The sequence below is a fragment of the Aspergillus pseudodeflectus genome, assembly GCF_044049435.1.
Source record: "Aspergillus pseudodeflectus strain CBS 756.74 chromosome Unknown BJX68scaffold_3, whole genome shotgun sequence".
NCBI lineage: Eukaryota > Fungi > Ascomycota > Eurotiomycetes > Eurotiales > Aspergillaceae > Aspergillus > Aspergillus pseudodeflectus.
The window spans coordinates 439,799-453,999 of record NW_027263779.1 but is presented as its reverse complement, the minus strand read 5'-3'; the positions used below and the strand labels follow the sequence as shown (position 1 = coordinate 453,999).

Below are 14,201 nucleotides of genomic sequence, written 5' to 3'. Positions count from 1 at the left end.
CCAGCGAGCTCGTAATTCCCCCACTAACTAATCCCTGGTCGCGTGCTCGCAAGTAATTAAAGTGTCTGAGGCTCTCCTTAGAGGTTGATAACACGATGTTGGTCGCTTGTGGCGAGGAGACTGATAAAGGAAGGCGCGACCCCTTGGACATTCTATTTCAACGAGCAATGCCCACGCCTCAGCCGGCCTCGACTTGACCTGAGAGGATAATTCCACAAACAGATTGGGATTTATCGACGCCATGCGCCGCCTAATGAGACACCTCTTTCCCGAAAGCAGTCGCAAGAAACAAGAGAGCAAAGACCTCGAAGAAGCGAGCCATTTCGTGCAGGTGCGATATCGACAACGCGCTCTGTATTTCAGTATATCCCGGCCGACGAAGACGGATAATTATATCCGGGCACAGGTCCATAGCTACACAGACGGCGAGTATGGAAGTCACGTACAGGATGTCAGTGATGGGGAGAAGGGATTTGTTAGCGCGGGGCATGCGTCGTTTGGTCAGTTAGCCTGTCTGACCTCTTTCTTCGTTTTAGTCGGTCGCTGATTCAGCTAAATATATAGAGTCCTAATGGAAGAAGTACTTTTCAAGTCTGGCGCCGACAAACACCTCGATGAGAAGCTCGAGGCGCGTGTCTTCACGGAGATTGAGAGCGACTCGCGGTATCTCAATGTGCATCCTGGGACGATCACGGTTGAAGGGTTCGGGCCGCGAATGCTGGAACTATGAGCAGCCAGTCAACAATCCGTATAACACCGAAATAACACCAAACCCGTGCCCGCACAAGTTCGTTTTTACGCGGTTGTAGAAGCGGATGATTGAGCTGGAGAATAAGGACCTGCGAAAGATCGGTCTCGATCGCGCTGCGGATAATCAAGAGCTTATGGAGTTTCTTGGGACTCTGGGGTGTGTATCTATCCCCTGACTTCAAGAAGAGGAGCCTTGAATGGTTGGCCTCGAGCAACTGCTAATACTGCATGTACGTATAGGAAGAAAAAGAACATTGGCGGGGGCAAGCACGGCCAGTCCTCGTAGATTCTGAAGCTATACAGCGTGCTATATCGGAAGGATCTGTTAATGAACTTCATCATGTTGCCTCATATAGCACAGGAAGACTATACAAAAAGGGGTTAGGCATCAAAAGAGAAACTGGGACAGGATGAATTCCTCTACGCGATGATATTGACTAAGAAACTGCTGCGGCGACTCGGGGTTGATAATGGCGTGAACCCGGAATTTTCGAATTCCCTTTGGGTCCAGCTGATCCTTGCCGATCAGTCGTCTCACAATGTGCAGTTGAAGGCTGTCCAGACGGCGTTTGACCCCTTAGAGACAACCGGCCAAGAGGACTATGAGCAGCACAAGGACATTGAAATGACGCGGCAGGCGGGCGATCAGGTACTCGAAGGTCGCGGTTATGATAATCCTATCTCGCTATATTCCAAAGCCATCAACCTGGATTCCGCCAATGCAACTACACGATGGTAAAAGGTATGCGCCTGGTCTCCAAATGGATATACTCCGCCCCGGCGCAGGAGGCCTCTGTCGCGGTCCGTGTGGCGTCCAAGAGCGTGTGGGAATGGAATTATCTCGGGATAGCTTGCCTGCAAGCAGTCTGCTTCTCGCGGGCAACAACTTCCTTTGAAGCGGCAGTTGCACTGGCATAGCCTGGCAAAGTCCCCACCGGCCGACGTGACGGGCTCGCGGTGGCATACATAGAGCCTGGCAGCGCAAAAGCGACGACGGACGAGCATAAGGACCCCAAGGTGTGCTGGGTGGCGGTTTCTCCTATTTCACAGCAACAGATCGAGGGCATCGTGCATTCTGCGGAAGAGAGGCAATGGCCATATCTCGGCGAGGCCCGTAAGCATGCGTGCCGAATCTGTCATGATGTCTCAACGGGCAAATGCTGGACAGCGTTTCTCGACGACTGGTTCTGTGGGCTTTTGTTTGCCCGGTGCTAGGTTCGCGGCTAACATGACGGCCGCCTGGATCCCAAGTAGCCCTTCTAGACCGGAGGCGCTTGAGTACTACTGTCAGTGCGGGTGGGACGACTGGGGCAATCTAATATCAATCGTACTGGCGAGTACGATCCGTTCTCGGGGGAGTCCTTGTTGCCTTCCTGGGGTTAACTCTGTCGGTGGATGGGTTGGACCGTATCCTGCTACTGAAGGGGTTGAGGTACCGCGAACCATTTACCTCACTGCAAATCAGGTCACTCCGGTGGAGATGAGCAAGCTAGCTTCGGACCAGATTTGGCAGTCACTACAAGCCCCTACTTACGCAACTGGTCTCAAAGACGATGCGCAGCGGATCATCCCTCAGCCACCTTCCCCGCGGTCACGCGATTGCAAACCTCTCTCTGTTAGGCTATAGAAGTTCCGATAAGCAAAGAGTTCCTCAAGATAGAGAACCACGAAGAGGGCTGGGACAAAATACAAACGGAGAGCAGGAGGGAGTTCCGAAGCTCTCCGAGCGCATATCACATGGAGTCCAGTGGGGATGGCGAGGAGCCGCACCAGGAACAGTTCACCCTACTTGACTACCTTATCTTCATTACTCTTCCTCCATGTCTACCTGGCCGATATGGTGTGCACAAGGAGCATGTGAGTCGCTGTGCACTGTCGAAATTGCGGTGGAAAAGCTCAAGGAGCACTCCAAGGGTGGGTCACTCAGTACCAACGCCGCTGGGAAGGGAGCAGCCAGAGTGTGGTGCGCATAGGTCGGAAGTCAAGTAATCGTGAGACAGGCTGACAGACCTTGCATAGATTGTACTCTACGGGCCATGAGCCGTGGTGGATTGGGGGAGAGCACTGTTATCCGGGTCTCCTGTATCGGGTTTAGGATAGGCTATCGCCTATCCCCCAGGGCACCTCGTTTCGCCGCCATCGCTCGTGGCATTAGTCCAGTCCAGGCTGCTTCTCCGTGGAGGAAAACTCAATAGCCTATTGGAGATGGTCGGCTGTCATTACAATGGAGTAGCATGCTAATATAAGCCAGTCACTATCACCTTCAACTTCCCAAACCAATCCCCAAGATGGAGCGTCTAACACGCAAAGAGCACACCACCTCGCGAAACTACACCTACACCTACTACTACGTCATCCAATCCCCTGAAAAACCTACTCTGCTCCTTCAACACGGCTTCCCGGACGACCACACCCTCTGGGCCCGTGCCCTCCCCTCCCTCCTGACCTCCGGCCACTCAATCCTCGTCTCCGACCTCCTTGGCTACAATGGCACATCCAAACCAACAAACACAGAAGCCTACAACTCAAAAGGCATGGCGTCCGACCTCGCCGAGATACTCGACCATGAAAAGGTCGACAAAATCATCTCCATTGGACACGACTGGGGCTCCTACATGGCTCAGCGAATGTGGCTCTGGTTCCCCGAGAAAGTCGCCGGGTTGATCATGTTGAATATCGCATACGACCCGCCCGCGCCGTTTGATCTTGATGCGACGAATGCGGCTATAGAGAAGGAGACGGGGCTCCCTAGATTGGCCTATTGGGAGTTCTTCTCTTCACCGGACTGCGCGGATGCGTTGAGTGCGAATATTGATTCGTGGTTCGAGGCGCTACATGGCAATCCGGAGAACTGGCTTGAGACGCTCTTTTGTCATCGGGATGCACTGTCGGATTTTGTGCGCCAGGGACAGCGTGTTCCTCTTCATACTTATGCAGAGCCGCTGCGTGAGAGATGGGTGAACACCTTCAGTGAGCATGGGTTCGTCGGTCCGCTGCAGTGGTATCTGGTCAAGGTTAGTGGGATTCAATGGGGGGTTGAGAAGGAGCTGCCCAAAGAGAGGCATGTTGTGACGGTACCCACACTGTTTATTGGTGCCAAGAAGGATACTGTCTGTACGACTGCTGCGATTGAAGTTCCGAGGGGGCAGGGACTACTTCCGCAATTGACGGTCAAGGAAGTTGATACGGGTCATTGGCCGATGCTAGAGGCTCCGGAGGCTACGGGTGCTGTTATTGTCAAGTGGTTGGCTGAGACCGTGTAGCATTATTCATGATTTATCATGGAAACGAAACAATTAGACAAACTCCTGCCCCCTCGCTGCCCTCCCCACCCTCGAACTAGCATAAACCCCCTTCTTCGCCGTGCGCCCTCCCATCCTCAGAATCCCAACAAGATGATGTACGCCCGCAACAACACCATCGATAACCCGCACATCAGGCCCAACAGCCTTCTCAACAGCAGCCTTTAGCTTGGTCATCCCTGCGCAGCCAAGCGTGATGGTGTCAGCACCGCGTTCCACCAACGTCTTTGCTGCGTCGCACATGGCACCCAGAACAACATCCTCGCCCTTCTCTTCGAGACCCAGCACGCCAAGCCCGCAGCTCTGGACACCGACAGAGAACCCCTGGAGCCCATAATGCCGAATCGAATCTGTATGTAAAACCGCCGAACGCGAGGATGTAACGACGATCCCGAAACGCCCGCCAAGCGTGCGAGCCGCGAAGAGACTCGCTTCCATAATCCCGACAACAGGCGCAGGTAGTTCTTCTCGTAGCGCTTTGATAAGCGGGTGGTCGCTGTAGCACGCGACTAGGAACGCGTCGTACCGGTCTGCGATTGGGAGGATGGCGCGGATGGACTCGGCCGCGGAGAGGACGCCGTCGAGTGAGCCCTCGACGGCTGTAGGTGCTGGGATGGGCGCTGTGAAGCCGTCGACTTGCACGTCGGGTGGGAGTGTGGAAGTAACCATCTCGATACACTTGTCTGTCATGTATTTCGTCGAGTTGGGGTTCACGAGGAGGATGCGGAATTTCTTCGTCTGTTGCAGTGGGAGGGACACGCTCTGTTTCGCAGTCTCAGCATCCTCCCTCACATTACCTTCAGGAGTAAGCAACGGCGGCTCAATAACCCCCGTCTGCTCCGCGAGGATCCGATAATGCTCAATGCGCCGATGCCGCCCAAAATCAAACGTCCTCTTCTTCCCCGGCTTACACAGATCAAGATCACAATCCGCAACAATAACCTCATCCTCAATAGTCTTACTCTCGGCCAGAATCCGTCCCTCGGGATCAACAATCGTGCTCCCCCCAATAAGCGGGTACTCCCCGTCATCGAGACCACACCGCGCAGAGGAGACGCTGAACGTCGCGTTCGTATATGAATGAGCTTGCATGACGAGCTTGTGGTGGAATAGCGAGAAGGCTTCTGCCTCTTTGGGATCCATATCCGCCGACTGGCCCCAGAACTGCGGCGCGAAGCCGTTGGTGTTGTATCCGCAGAGAACAATCTCGACGCCCTGTAGACCGTACGCGCGCCAGCTTTCGGCCCACCGGCGGTCGTTGCAGATCATCATGCCCAAGATCGGGTCGCCCTGTGGCCGTTCTTCGGAGCTAGGTTCGGTCTCGACGAGCCCGGGGACACGGAATGCTTTGAAGCCGAGATTCCCGGGGAGGAAGTACCGCTTTTCGAGCTGGTTGACGGCTTTCGGGTCCGGAAGCGGCTCGAAGTCTCCGGGCAGATGGATCTTGCGGTATTTTGAGAGGATCGATCCCGATTTCGCGTGGTAGTAGATGCAGCTGTTATAGTGGTCTCCATCGTCTGTGGCTTCAGCGAACCCGACGCTAATGTCGACGCCGAGTTCATGCGCCTCGTCAAAGAGGGCCTTGGTATTGGGAGCCGTGCGGATATCGCCGTGCTCGAACCAGGATTCCAGCGAGGTTTCGTCCAGGATGAGGTAGCGTGGGAAGAAGGTTGTGAATGCGACTTCGGGGAAGAGGACGAGCTGCGCGCCTTGGGATGCTGCGTTGCGCAGCAGTGTGATCATGCGGTTTAGGGTGTGTTCGCGTGTATCCCATTTGTTTGTCGTGCCCATTTGGGCGGCGGCGAGGCGGACGGTTCGTGCCATGGTTGCTCTCCGAGTAAAAGACGGCAGTTTGGAAACAAATGGGTATCTTTGGGTAGAACCAGTATATCTCTGTGCAATGCTATCGTGAGGGGTATAAATGTGTAGATCGGAGAAATATCCGGGCTTATCTCGATGGACTTGGAGTCGTATCTTATCATCGGCCGTTGGAGAGTTGGAGAAGATAGCTGCGATAGGCGTGCGAGATCGGCGAACTTGTCGTGGGAGATGATAAATTTCAGTCATCTCTGGCTTTGGAGGATCAGAGACTGAATTGGAGAAGGGCAAGAAACTCGACCGACACAATGGCGCTGGACATCGACCTCATCATCACAAACGCTACCATAGTAAACCCCCTCCACCTCCACCTTTACCACACCCCTCACCACCATATCCAGACTAACAAACCAAGGCAACGGCCTCGGACACCCTCCACAACACAGACATCGCCATCTCCGCCGGCAAAATCGCCCTGCTCGGCACAAACCTGCCGGCCCTCTTCCCCAGCGCCCCAACCCTCTCCGCCGACGGGGCCTACGTCCTTCCCGGGGGTGTCGACAGCCACGTCCACCTGCAACAAGACAACAGCCCAACAGGCGACACCTGGGAATCCGGGACGCGCTCCGCAATCGCAGGAGGCACAACAACCGTCCTCGCATTCGCATCGCAGAAACGCACAGACGAGAGCTTATTCCCCGTCGTAAGCGAGTATCACGCTCGCGCAGCAGGAAACGCATACTGCGACTATGGCTTCCATTTCATCCTCTCGAATCCGACGCAGAGGGTTCTCGAGCAAGAACTGCCTGTCCTGGTGAAAGATGAGGGGATAAGTAGCGTGAAGCTGTACATGACCTACCAGCCGATGCGCCTGCGGGATTCCGAGCTGCTGGATGTCATGGGGACGACGCGCGCACTGGGGATGACGACGATGATCCACGCCGAGAACGCAGATATGATCGACTGGATGACGAGGAAGCTCGAAGCCCGCGGGCTCACGCAGCCGTATGCGCATGCGCTTGCCCGGCCGAATATCGCCGAGGACGAGGCGACGTATCGCGCGCTTGCGCTCTCTGAGCTCGCGGATGTCCCCATTCTCATCGTGCATATGAGCTCCAAGGTTGCCGCGGGGCATGTCCGGCGCGCGCAGACGAGGCTGTTGCCTGTGCATGCCGAGACGTGTCCGCATTATCTGTTTTTCACGAGTGAGAAGCTCAAGGGGGAGGGGTTCCATGGGGCGAAATGTGTGTGTTCGCCGGCACTCAGGGAGGATCCGATGGATTTGGATGCGATGTGGGAGGGGCTGGTGAACGGGACATTTACGACGTTTTCGAGTGATCATGCGCCGTCCAAGTATGTTCCCTCTTCCTACCTACTTTAATGGGCGTTGTCCGTTTGTGGTGGCTTGCTTACGAGTGTAGGTTCGATCATCCCCTCGGAAAGAAAAAGGGCACAGCGACGTTTACACAAATCCCCAACGGCCTCCCGGGTCTCGAAACACGCATGCCGAGTCTCTTCTGCAACGGCGTTCTTACAGGCCGACTATCGATCCAGAAATTCGTCGAACTGACCGCTTCAAATCCGGCCAAGCTGTACGGTCTCTCCGATCGCAAGGGGACGATTGCACCGGGGTACGACGCCGACCTTGTCATCTGGTATCCAACCCCCGAACAAGCCGCGCAGTCGGGTTCCGAGAAGTCTGTTATGCAGCCCTTTACCCTCACGAACGAAATGCTCCATCATGATATCGACTACACGCCCTTTGAGGGTATGCGCTTCACCAACTGGCCGCGGTATACGATTCTGCGGGGAAAGGTTGTGTGGAATCGAGACGAGGGCGGGATTCTGGGGGAGAAGAGCGACGGCGGGTATTTGAAGCGTGGGAGGAGCACGTTGAGTCGGCCGCGGGAGGTGTTTGTGAATGAGTTTAATCCGTATGAAGCCTGATTGTGAGAGACGCTGTTCTGAAGAAATGAAATGACGTTGCATGGTATGATGAGCTGAAGAAATAGTAAATAGTAGAGGTATATGACAATTGGCAAGACAGATTAACAGATTAACACCCGCAACACAGACACTCGACACACTCGATGCAGCACTCGCACGCTTCCTCGCAGAGGAAGCAGCAGCACAGTGTCATCAAACTAAGCAATTAGCTTCTCTAACAATTCCAATCAACTGTAGGGAACGTACCAAGCAGTAAGACAGCCACGATCCTTTTGCTCAGGAGGCGGCGGCGCAGTCTGGTACTGCATGGGCGGGTAGGCCTGCGGCGGCGGAGGACCGTATCCCTGCTGGGGAGGGGGGTAGCTATACGTCGAGACCAGTCAGTTTCTGTTTCTAGTTTCTCTGTCTTCCTCTTTTTCTCCAGCAACTCGAGATAGACGTACTAAGCTCCAGGAGGAGGCTGCTGCTGCGGATAAGACATGGCGATTGTGATGTGAATGTGAATGTGCTATGTGGACGTTGAGCCGGGGAAGAAGGAGAGAAACGGAGTTTATTTGAATTATTTCGCCGAGGTCGGTTTTGAGCGCAGGCAGAAGAATAATTCTCAGCCTTGCAGTGCTTGGTATCCACTGGCTGGCTTGGCTGTGGGTGATCCGACCGGTGATGTTCCACTGCACGAGGTCAGTTGTAGACGCGCTTTGAAGGTGTTTCACGGTAATTTTGTGGCGAGGGATGCGATTGAATCGCTGCTTTGCAGTTGATGAGATGACCCTCCCTCCAACATGACTTACCCTCCTCCTGATTCAACCCCATCATCGCAACCCCCATATCCATATCTACCCATCGACCTCCTATCTTCAGAACGCACACGTTATCAACCCCATCAACTATCGAAAAAGAGCCAAGACGATAGAAGCTAAATGCAGCTAAGCAGCCCCTTAAGGCTGGCCTCACAGTTGTGAGAATGTGGACATGTTGGTTGGCTGCAAAATGGTGTTGCCTAATGGTCCCCCACCGACCAGTCAGCCCTGCACTGATCAATAATTTGCACAAATCAACGGAGAAACTCATCCTCTGTAAGCCGCTGACTGTTCATAATTTTCGATCATTGGATCTCATTGGGTAAACTGGGTGGGCGTTCGGCTGGATGTGCCGAGTGCCGAGTTGAGTTGCCCCTTGGCTCTGGGTTGCGCGTTCCTGGTTCACCGACAAAGACTGGGATACAGACGGGTGATGGGAAAACAGTCACCTTGTACGGGTATGCTTCAAGATTATTAATAGATGAGTAACTTGCATGGCATATTCTATTTTGTCTGCTTTACAATCAAAAAAGTCTCCTTCGAAAACAGCGATACACTGGTACTGTCTCATTGATGTTTGTCCACGCCGATATATATTCTAATCAAAATACTCCGGGATTTACTTCACGAGAACGATGGTGCAGTTGCTCAATCATACTTAACTGTCTTATTGTTCGTTTCCCTCCTGATATTCGGTCTCTGATCTGGTGTCCAAACAACTAAAATTCAGTCAAGCTTTTTTTTTGTCGATCAGCAGCAGGGGAAACCACGGTTTTATCGGCGATCAGAACTAAGACGATCAGTGGCACAAAGATGGCCAACCATATCGTTGGCTCTACTGTCTGTATCCTTCAGAGGTATACGGAGAAGTAGACGTTAGAGATGGAGAGTGTGGGAAAAAGTTTAAGACGATGATGGGACTGGAGAGAGTACGCGACTTCCATAGGAGTGATTCGAGCCCACGGTCGTATTAGAATACCGCTGACCCCGTGAACATAAGAAACCATACCCACTCGGCCAGTCTGCCCGAAACCCTGGAGGTGCATGAGTTAAAAGATCGTCAAGCAAAAGGCAAAAGCTTGGTTTTCGCTCCACGTCAACCCCCGTTTCGTATCCCTCCAAGAACCGACTAAGATAAGGCCTCGCTTGTAATAATCGGAACTCATTCCCGTCACCCCATTTTATTCCCCCTATGAATCGCTATGCAGTGCAGTACATAACCCAGACCCCGCCGAATGTGGCCAAGGCTAAAGAATGTGAAGATTGGCGTGAAGAGGCCCATCCGTTCCGCATCCGCGGCTCTCCTCGTGCTCGTCAGGGTCTTTCACATGTCGAGCTGATTGCGGAATGAGTGGCTGATCACCCTTCTATGTCAGAGCGTGCGAGTCAGATTAATTTATATCGCACGTCTTCGGATTTAGGGTCGGAGTTGTGTTGTGTATAAGCTGCATATGGATATGCATTGCATTCATTGTGACTTGATTGATGTGAAGGACTTGGTTTGCGCGGTTGCAGAGATGATATGTTTTTGACTGCGATGTATATTGAGCAGCAAGGTGAACCTGTCTTACGGAATGTTAATATTCTGCGGATTCTCAAACCACACATCGCTAGAGTCGCGAGAGGACTGTACGTCTGTCCCTCCCGCTCTGCAACCTCGAGGACATACTAGCAAGATGATTGCAGCATATACAACGCGGCTATGTTAGGACTTCGAATGCCCAACACCACCAGCGCCACATAACATCAAGCCCTACTCGAGACCCCGGATGCAAACACGCCCGACCCGACAATGGCCTCTCCACCCCCGGAAAGACGGATCGTACCCAAGCCGCCTTGTCCATGCGTCCTTCCAGCCGGATGAAAGCCATCGCCATGGTCATCTGGAGAAACAGCACGGATCTCACTCGTCCAACAAGCCGCCTGGCCACGAGAAAGGGTCCCAAGATCTACACCATCCGCACCCCAGAGTACACCCTGACAATATCCATGCTCGAAGGAATGCATATGACCACCGCCAGCTTGATCCTTCCTCTCCTCCGGCTCGCGGCCCGACGGTAACCCTAACCTTGATGGAGGGGTAGTTATACGGGGTAGATATAGGTGCTTGGAATACCCATGTCGTTCTCCATGCCCCTCATACCTACTTAGCTCCATCAACAGCACAACAGGTAGCACACATCAAGACTCAAATATTGTTGACAGACTCTCGCAACTGAACAGCTCAAAGAGCAACTCCACCAAAATGATAAACCTTGCCCCCAAACCCACGCACTCCATAACCATAACAATCGACGACGACGCCGTTCCCCTAGGTGAAACGGACTTGGCCATCCACGAGCTCCAAGCCGTCGCAAAAGAAGGCATCGCCCTCGCCGCCGGGGCGGCCGCAATCCTCCTACAGATCGCCCACCCCATGGTGGGCCAGGGCGTCGCAGACCACAGCACCTTCGCAAGCCGTACAATCAGCCGGACACAGTATACGCAGATGTACATCTTCACCATGATCTTCGGAACGCCCGAGGAGAAGGCGGCAATGAAAGCGTGGGTGGACCGCGCGCATTCGCGCGTCAAGGGCGAGGTGCAGAGCGGGGAGAGGAAGAATAAAGCATATGATGCTATGAACCCCGAACTGCAGCTCTGGGTCGCTGCGACGATCTATGCGTCTATGGTGGGGATGTACGAGAAGGTTTATGGGGAGCTCCCGCCGCTCAAGGCCGAGCTTGTGTATCAGGCGTATGCGTGCATGGGGACGAGTCTGCAGGTTCCCAGGGAGATGTGGCCGGCTGATCGGAAGGCGTTTCGGGTGTATTGGGATGATATGATTGCGAACAAATTGTCTGTTACGCCGGATGCGCGGGGTGTGTTGGATGAGTTGTTTCATCCAAAGGGTCTGCCGCTGTGGGCGAGGCCGATTGCGTGGGTGCTGTTGCCCATTGTGCGGCCGTTGACGATTGAGCAGCTGCCGCCGAATATCCGGGATGGGTTTGGGCTCAAGTCGACGAGGTCGACGAGGGCGATTGCGGGGTTGTTCATGTCGACTGTTGCGGTGACTTATCCCATTACGCCGGGGTTTATTCGGCATTGGCAGAAGTCGTACTCGTTGCGGCTGCTGCGAAAGAGAATGAAGAAGAGGGGTGGGAAGCTTGTCAAGTTGTAACCTCTTATTGTTCCTTGTGTAATACAGTTTTTGTTTGATAGGGTCAGAATGCAATGTGATGGTATCCCTGTCTGCTTGCGCGTGCTCGCTCTCGGCGTAATCTTAGACAGCGCAATGACCCTGCTTAGCCTGCCAGCAGTCGTAGCTAGATTACGCCCCCGCATCCTATACACATTTCTTACTCAAGAAGTCTGACACGCCCACCAACAACCACCGTCGCCCAAATGTGGGGAAATAATAAAGGGTAGATCCCGTCAGCCGAGGATGGCCCTCGTTTCAAGAGGATGGTGGGTAGCACTTCGTATCTCGAAGCTTTATCTCCAACAAAAGCCAGCGCACCACGCGACAGCACGAAACAATGAAGCCCCTTACATCAACACCACCGCAAAATGATCCTCTCCCTCCTCTCCCTCCTTGGACGCCTGGGCGCCGTCACGGCCTCACTCATCGTTGTAGGCCTCAATGCAAAGTTCATCACCGAGCGCCTTTGGCTGACGGATCTGCTGGTCTACATTGAAGTCGTTGCGGGCGTCAGTGTTGTAGCTGCGCTGGTTCCTCCGTACCCGAACTTTCTATACGACTCGTTTTGGGCGGCGGTGTGGATCATCGCTGCGATCTTTGCTTTGGTTGTACAGGTATATAATGCCCATCTGTTGTTGTTTCGGTGAGAAAGCTCATGAGGGTGATATAGTTTGCAGAGTCGAATTGCTATGGGCTGCAGCCTCATAGCCCGATAGAGTGTGCAACGTACAAGGCTGGAACAGCTTTTGCGTTTATTGCTCTGTTCTCATGGCTGGGGAGTGCCTTTATGGTATGCTATCTTCGGAGCATGAGTCGTGTCAGCTCAACTAATGCTCGCAGGGAGGGCTGGATATCCTCGCGCTTCTGGCTAATGTGGGCAACCGCTATTGGGGCCGGCCGTAGGTGTGCCACACCTGTACTGGATGAAGGATGCTAAGAGAACAGACTACACCTCGGTGCTACAGAGAAGGACAATACCGTTTCCTCAGAGGAGGTTCGGAAGGTCAAGTTCGTGACCCCATCCGCATATAAAATTTGCACTAACCTTTGCAGAGGCCTAGGCAACTCCCACGTGGCGAGGTGGTTTATCTGTTATGGTTTCCTCGGGGTAATTGTCCTTGCTGTTGGAATCCCTATGATGTATGTAAATACTCTTCTTCAATCCTCTAGCATCAACTAACCATGCGATAGGATAATCTACGCAGCCCCAGCCTTCGCCAGGTACCTAATCCGAGGCATCCCCATCCCCGACAACGTACGGATCCAACTCAGAAGCCCCACAAACGACAGCATCGGCGTGACAATAGAAAGCGACGTCTGGGTTCCAGATGGGGGAGACGTAACCTTCTACCCAATGGACGTGACCTTCTTCTCCAACGACGAATACCCGGACTTCGACCCAATTGCATCCATCAGCCTCCCGCGGCTGAAATACAAATCGCGAGAACACCTCAATATCCCCGAGCAGAGACTGCAGCTTGGAAATCTTGATGCGTTCGCGCGGTTCATTGAGCATGCAGCCTTCAATTCCACGTTTACATTGGGTGGGATTGCGCGCGCGAAAGTCAAGATCGCGATGATTAGCACTGAGGTAGATCTGTATAAGTCAGTCACGTTTCCAGGTTCGTCAGTCGGGATATATGCCCTTGGCGATAAGCTAATGCAGGCAGCGTTCAATGCGTTTCCGACGATCGAGTTCAAGGAGATTGGGCTCAAGACCCGTGATGCCAACGGCTATAATCTCCATGCAAAGGTCGTCCTCGAGAACCCGACTCCGGCAAGCGCGACGCTCGTAGGTCTCTTGCTTCTACAGCAATTCAACGGGAGAATCTAACCGCTATATTCAGGGCGACGTAACTCTAAACGCAATGATCGGCGACTTCATAATCGGCGAAGGCCGAGTCTCCGTGGCAAACATCATCCCCGGCAAGAACACATTCGACGTGGACGCGAAGCTCAACATCACAAACATCCAGAACAACATCAACGCAATAATGGCAATCGAGTTGCCATACCTAAAGAGGGAGCAGATTATCGTCTCTGCATCTGTCACCTCGGTCGTATACGAGGGCGAGCATCTGCCCTACTGGGAAGAGGCATTCGGTCGGCTTGAGATTGCACTTGCCCGGCCGATTCGTCCACTTGTTCAGAGTATACTGGACAGTGGCTTCCTGGGGAGTTATATGAGTCCGATTGTGAAGCGGGTGCTGAATATTATCTTGGAAAACGTGAAGGAGATGGATGAGGATGATCTCGAGGATTATGCGGAGGGTTTGGGGGAGATTGGCACGCGAGCGCTCAGTCTTCTTTCGACCCTGGGTATCTTGTGATTTTCATAGTCTGCATCGTTTTTCTCTATATGTAACGAAATTCACGACCTTTATTGCTCTCCCGTGTCCTCTT

At 53.4% G+C, this 14,201-nt stretch overlaps 8 protein-coding genes across 8 annotated transcripts; 6 read left to right on the top strand and 2 right to left on the bottom strand.

The window, feature by feature from the left end:
* Positions 1–241: 241 nt before the first annotated feature.
* Positions 242–730, top strand: BJX68DRAFT_261770 (uncharacterized protein; the record flags this gene model as incomplete). Its single annotated transcript, XM_071044246.1, has 2 exons — positions 242–504; positions 565–730. 2 exons carry the CDS (start codon positions 242–244, stop codon positions 728–730), a joined length of 429 nt encoding a protein of 142 aa, XP_070904266.1.
* A 447-nt stretch (positions 731–1,177) lies between these two features.
* On the top strand, positions 1,178–1,489 carry BJX68DRAFT_261769 (uncharacterized protein; the record flags this gene model as incomplete). Its single annotated transcript, XM_071044245.1, has 1 exon — positions 1,178–1,489. One exon carries the CDS (start codon positions 1,178–1,180, stop codon positions 1,487–1,489), a length of 312 nt encoding a protein of 103 aa, XP_070904265.1.
* Positions 1,490–3,038: 1,549 nt separating this feature from the next.
* Positions 3,039–4,013, top strand: BJX68DRAFT_261768 (alpha/beta fold hydrolase; the record flags this gene model as incomplete). The annotated part of the gene is made up of 1 exon (XM_071044244.1): positions 3,039–4,013. One exon carries the CDS (start codon positions 3,039–3,041, stop codon positions 4,011–4,013), a length of 975 nt encoding a protein of 324 aa, XP_070904264.1.
* A 33-nt stretch (positions 4,014–4,046) lies between these two features.
* On the bottom strand, positions 4,047–5,876 carry BJX68DRAFT_252313 (carbon-nitrogen hydrolase; the record flags this gene model as incomplete). Its single annotated transcript, XM_071042536.1, has 1 exon — positions 4,047–5,876. The coding sequence occupies one exon, from the start codon at positions 5,874–5,876 to the stop codon at positions 4,047–4,049; it is 1,830 nt and encodes a 609-aa protein (XP_070904263.1).
* A 302-nt stretch (positions 5,877–6,178) lies between these two features.
* BJX68DRAFT_276684 (hydantoinase/dihydropyrimidinase family protein) lies at positions 6,179–8,017 on the top strand (the record flags this gene model as incomplete). The annotated part of the gene is made up of 3 exons (XM_071048164.1): positions 6,179–6,220; positions 6,286–7,223; positions 7,292–8,017. 3 exons carry the CDS (start codon positions 6,179–6,181, stop codon positions 7,815–7,817), a joined length of 1,506 nt encoding a protein of 501 aa, XP_070904262.1. The 3' UTR covers positions 7,818–8,017.
* BJX68DRAFT_115144 (uncharacterized protein) lies at positions 7,946–8,964 on the bottom strand. The gene is made up of 3 exons (XM_071035987.1): positions 8,609–8,964; positions 8,261–8,488; positions 7,946–8,180 (listed from the first exon to the last, which is right to left on the bottom strand). The coding sequence occupies exons 1-3, from the start codon at positions 8,886–8,888 to the stop codon at positions 8,032–8,034; spliced, it is 657 nt and encodes a 218-aa protein (XP_070904261.1). The 5' UTR covers positions 8,889–8,964; the 3' UTR covers positions 7,946–8,031.
* Positions 8,965–10,782: 1,818 nt separating this feature from the next.
* BJX68DRAFT_115120 (oxygenase MpaB family protein) lies at positions 10,783–11,820 on the top strand. The gene has a single exon (XM_071035986.1). The coding sequence runs from the start codon at positions 10,863–10,865 to the stop codon at positions 11,775–11,777; it is 915 nt and encodes a 304-aa protein (XP_070904260.1). The 5' UTR covers positions 10,783–10,862; the 3' UTR covers positions 11,778–11,820.
* Positions 11,821–12,166: 346 nt separating this feature from the next.
* BJX68DRAFT_261763 (uncharacterized protein) lies at positions 12,167–14,128 on the top strand (the record flags this gene model as incomplete). Its single annotated transcript, XM_071044243.1, has 8 exons — positions 12,167–12,412; positions 12,469–12,588; positions 12,639–12,697; positions 12,744–12,806; positions 12,852–12,938; positions 12,990–13,420; positions 13,469–13,590; positions 13,646–14,128. 8 exons carry the CDS (start codon positions 12,167–12,169, stop codon positions 14,126–14,128), a joined length of 1,611 nt encoding a protein of 536 aa, XP_070904259.1.
* Between the last annotated feature and the right edge of the window lie 73 nt (positions 14,129–14,201).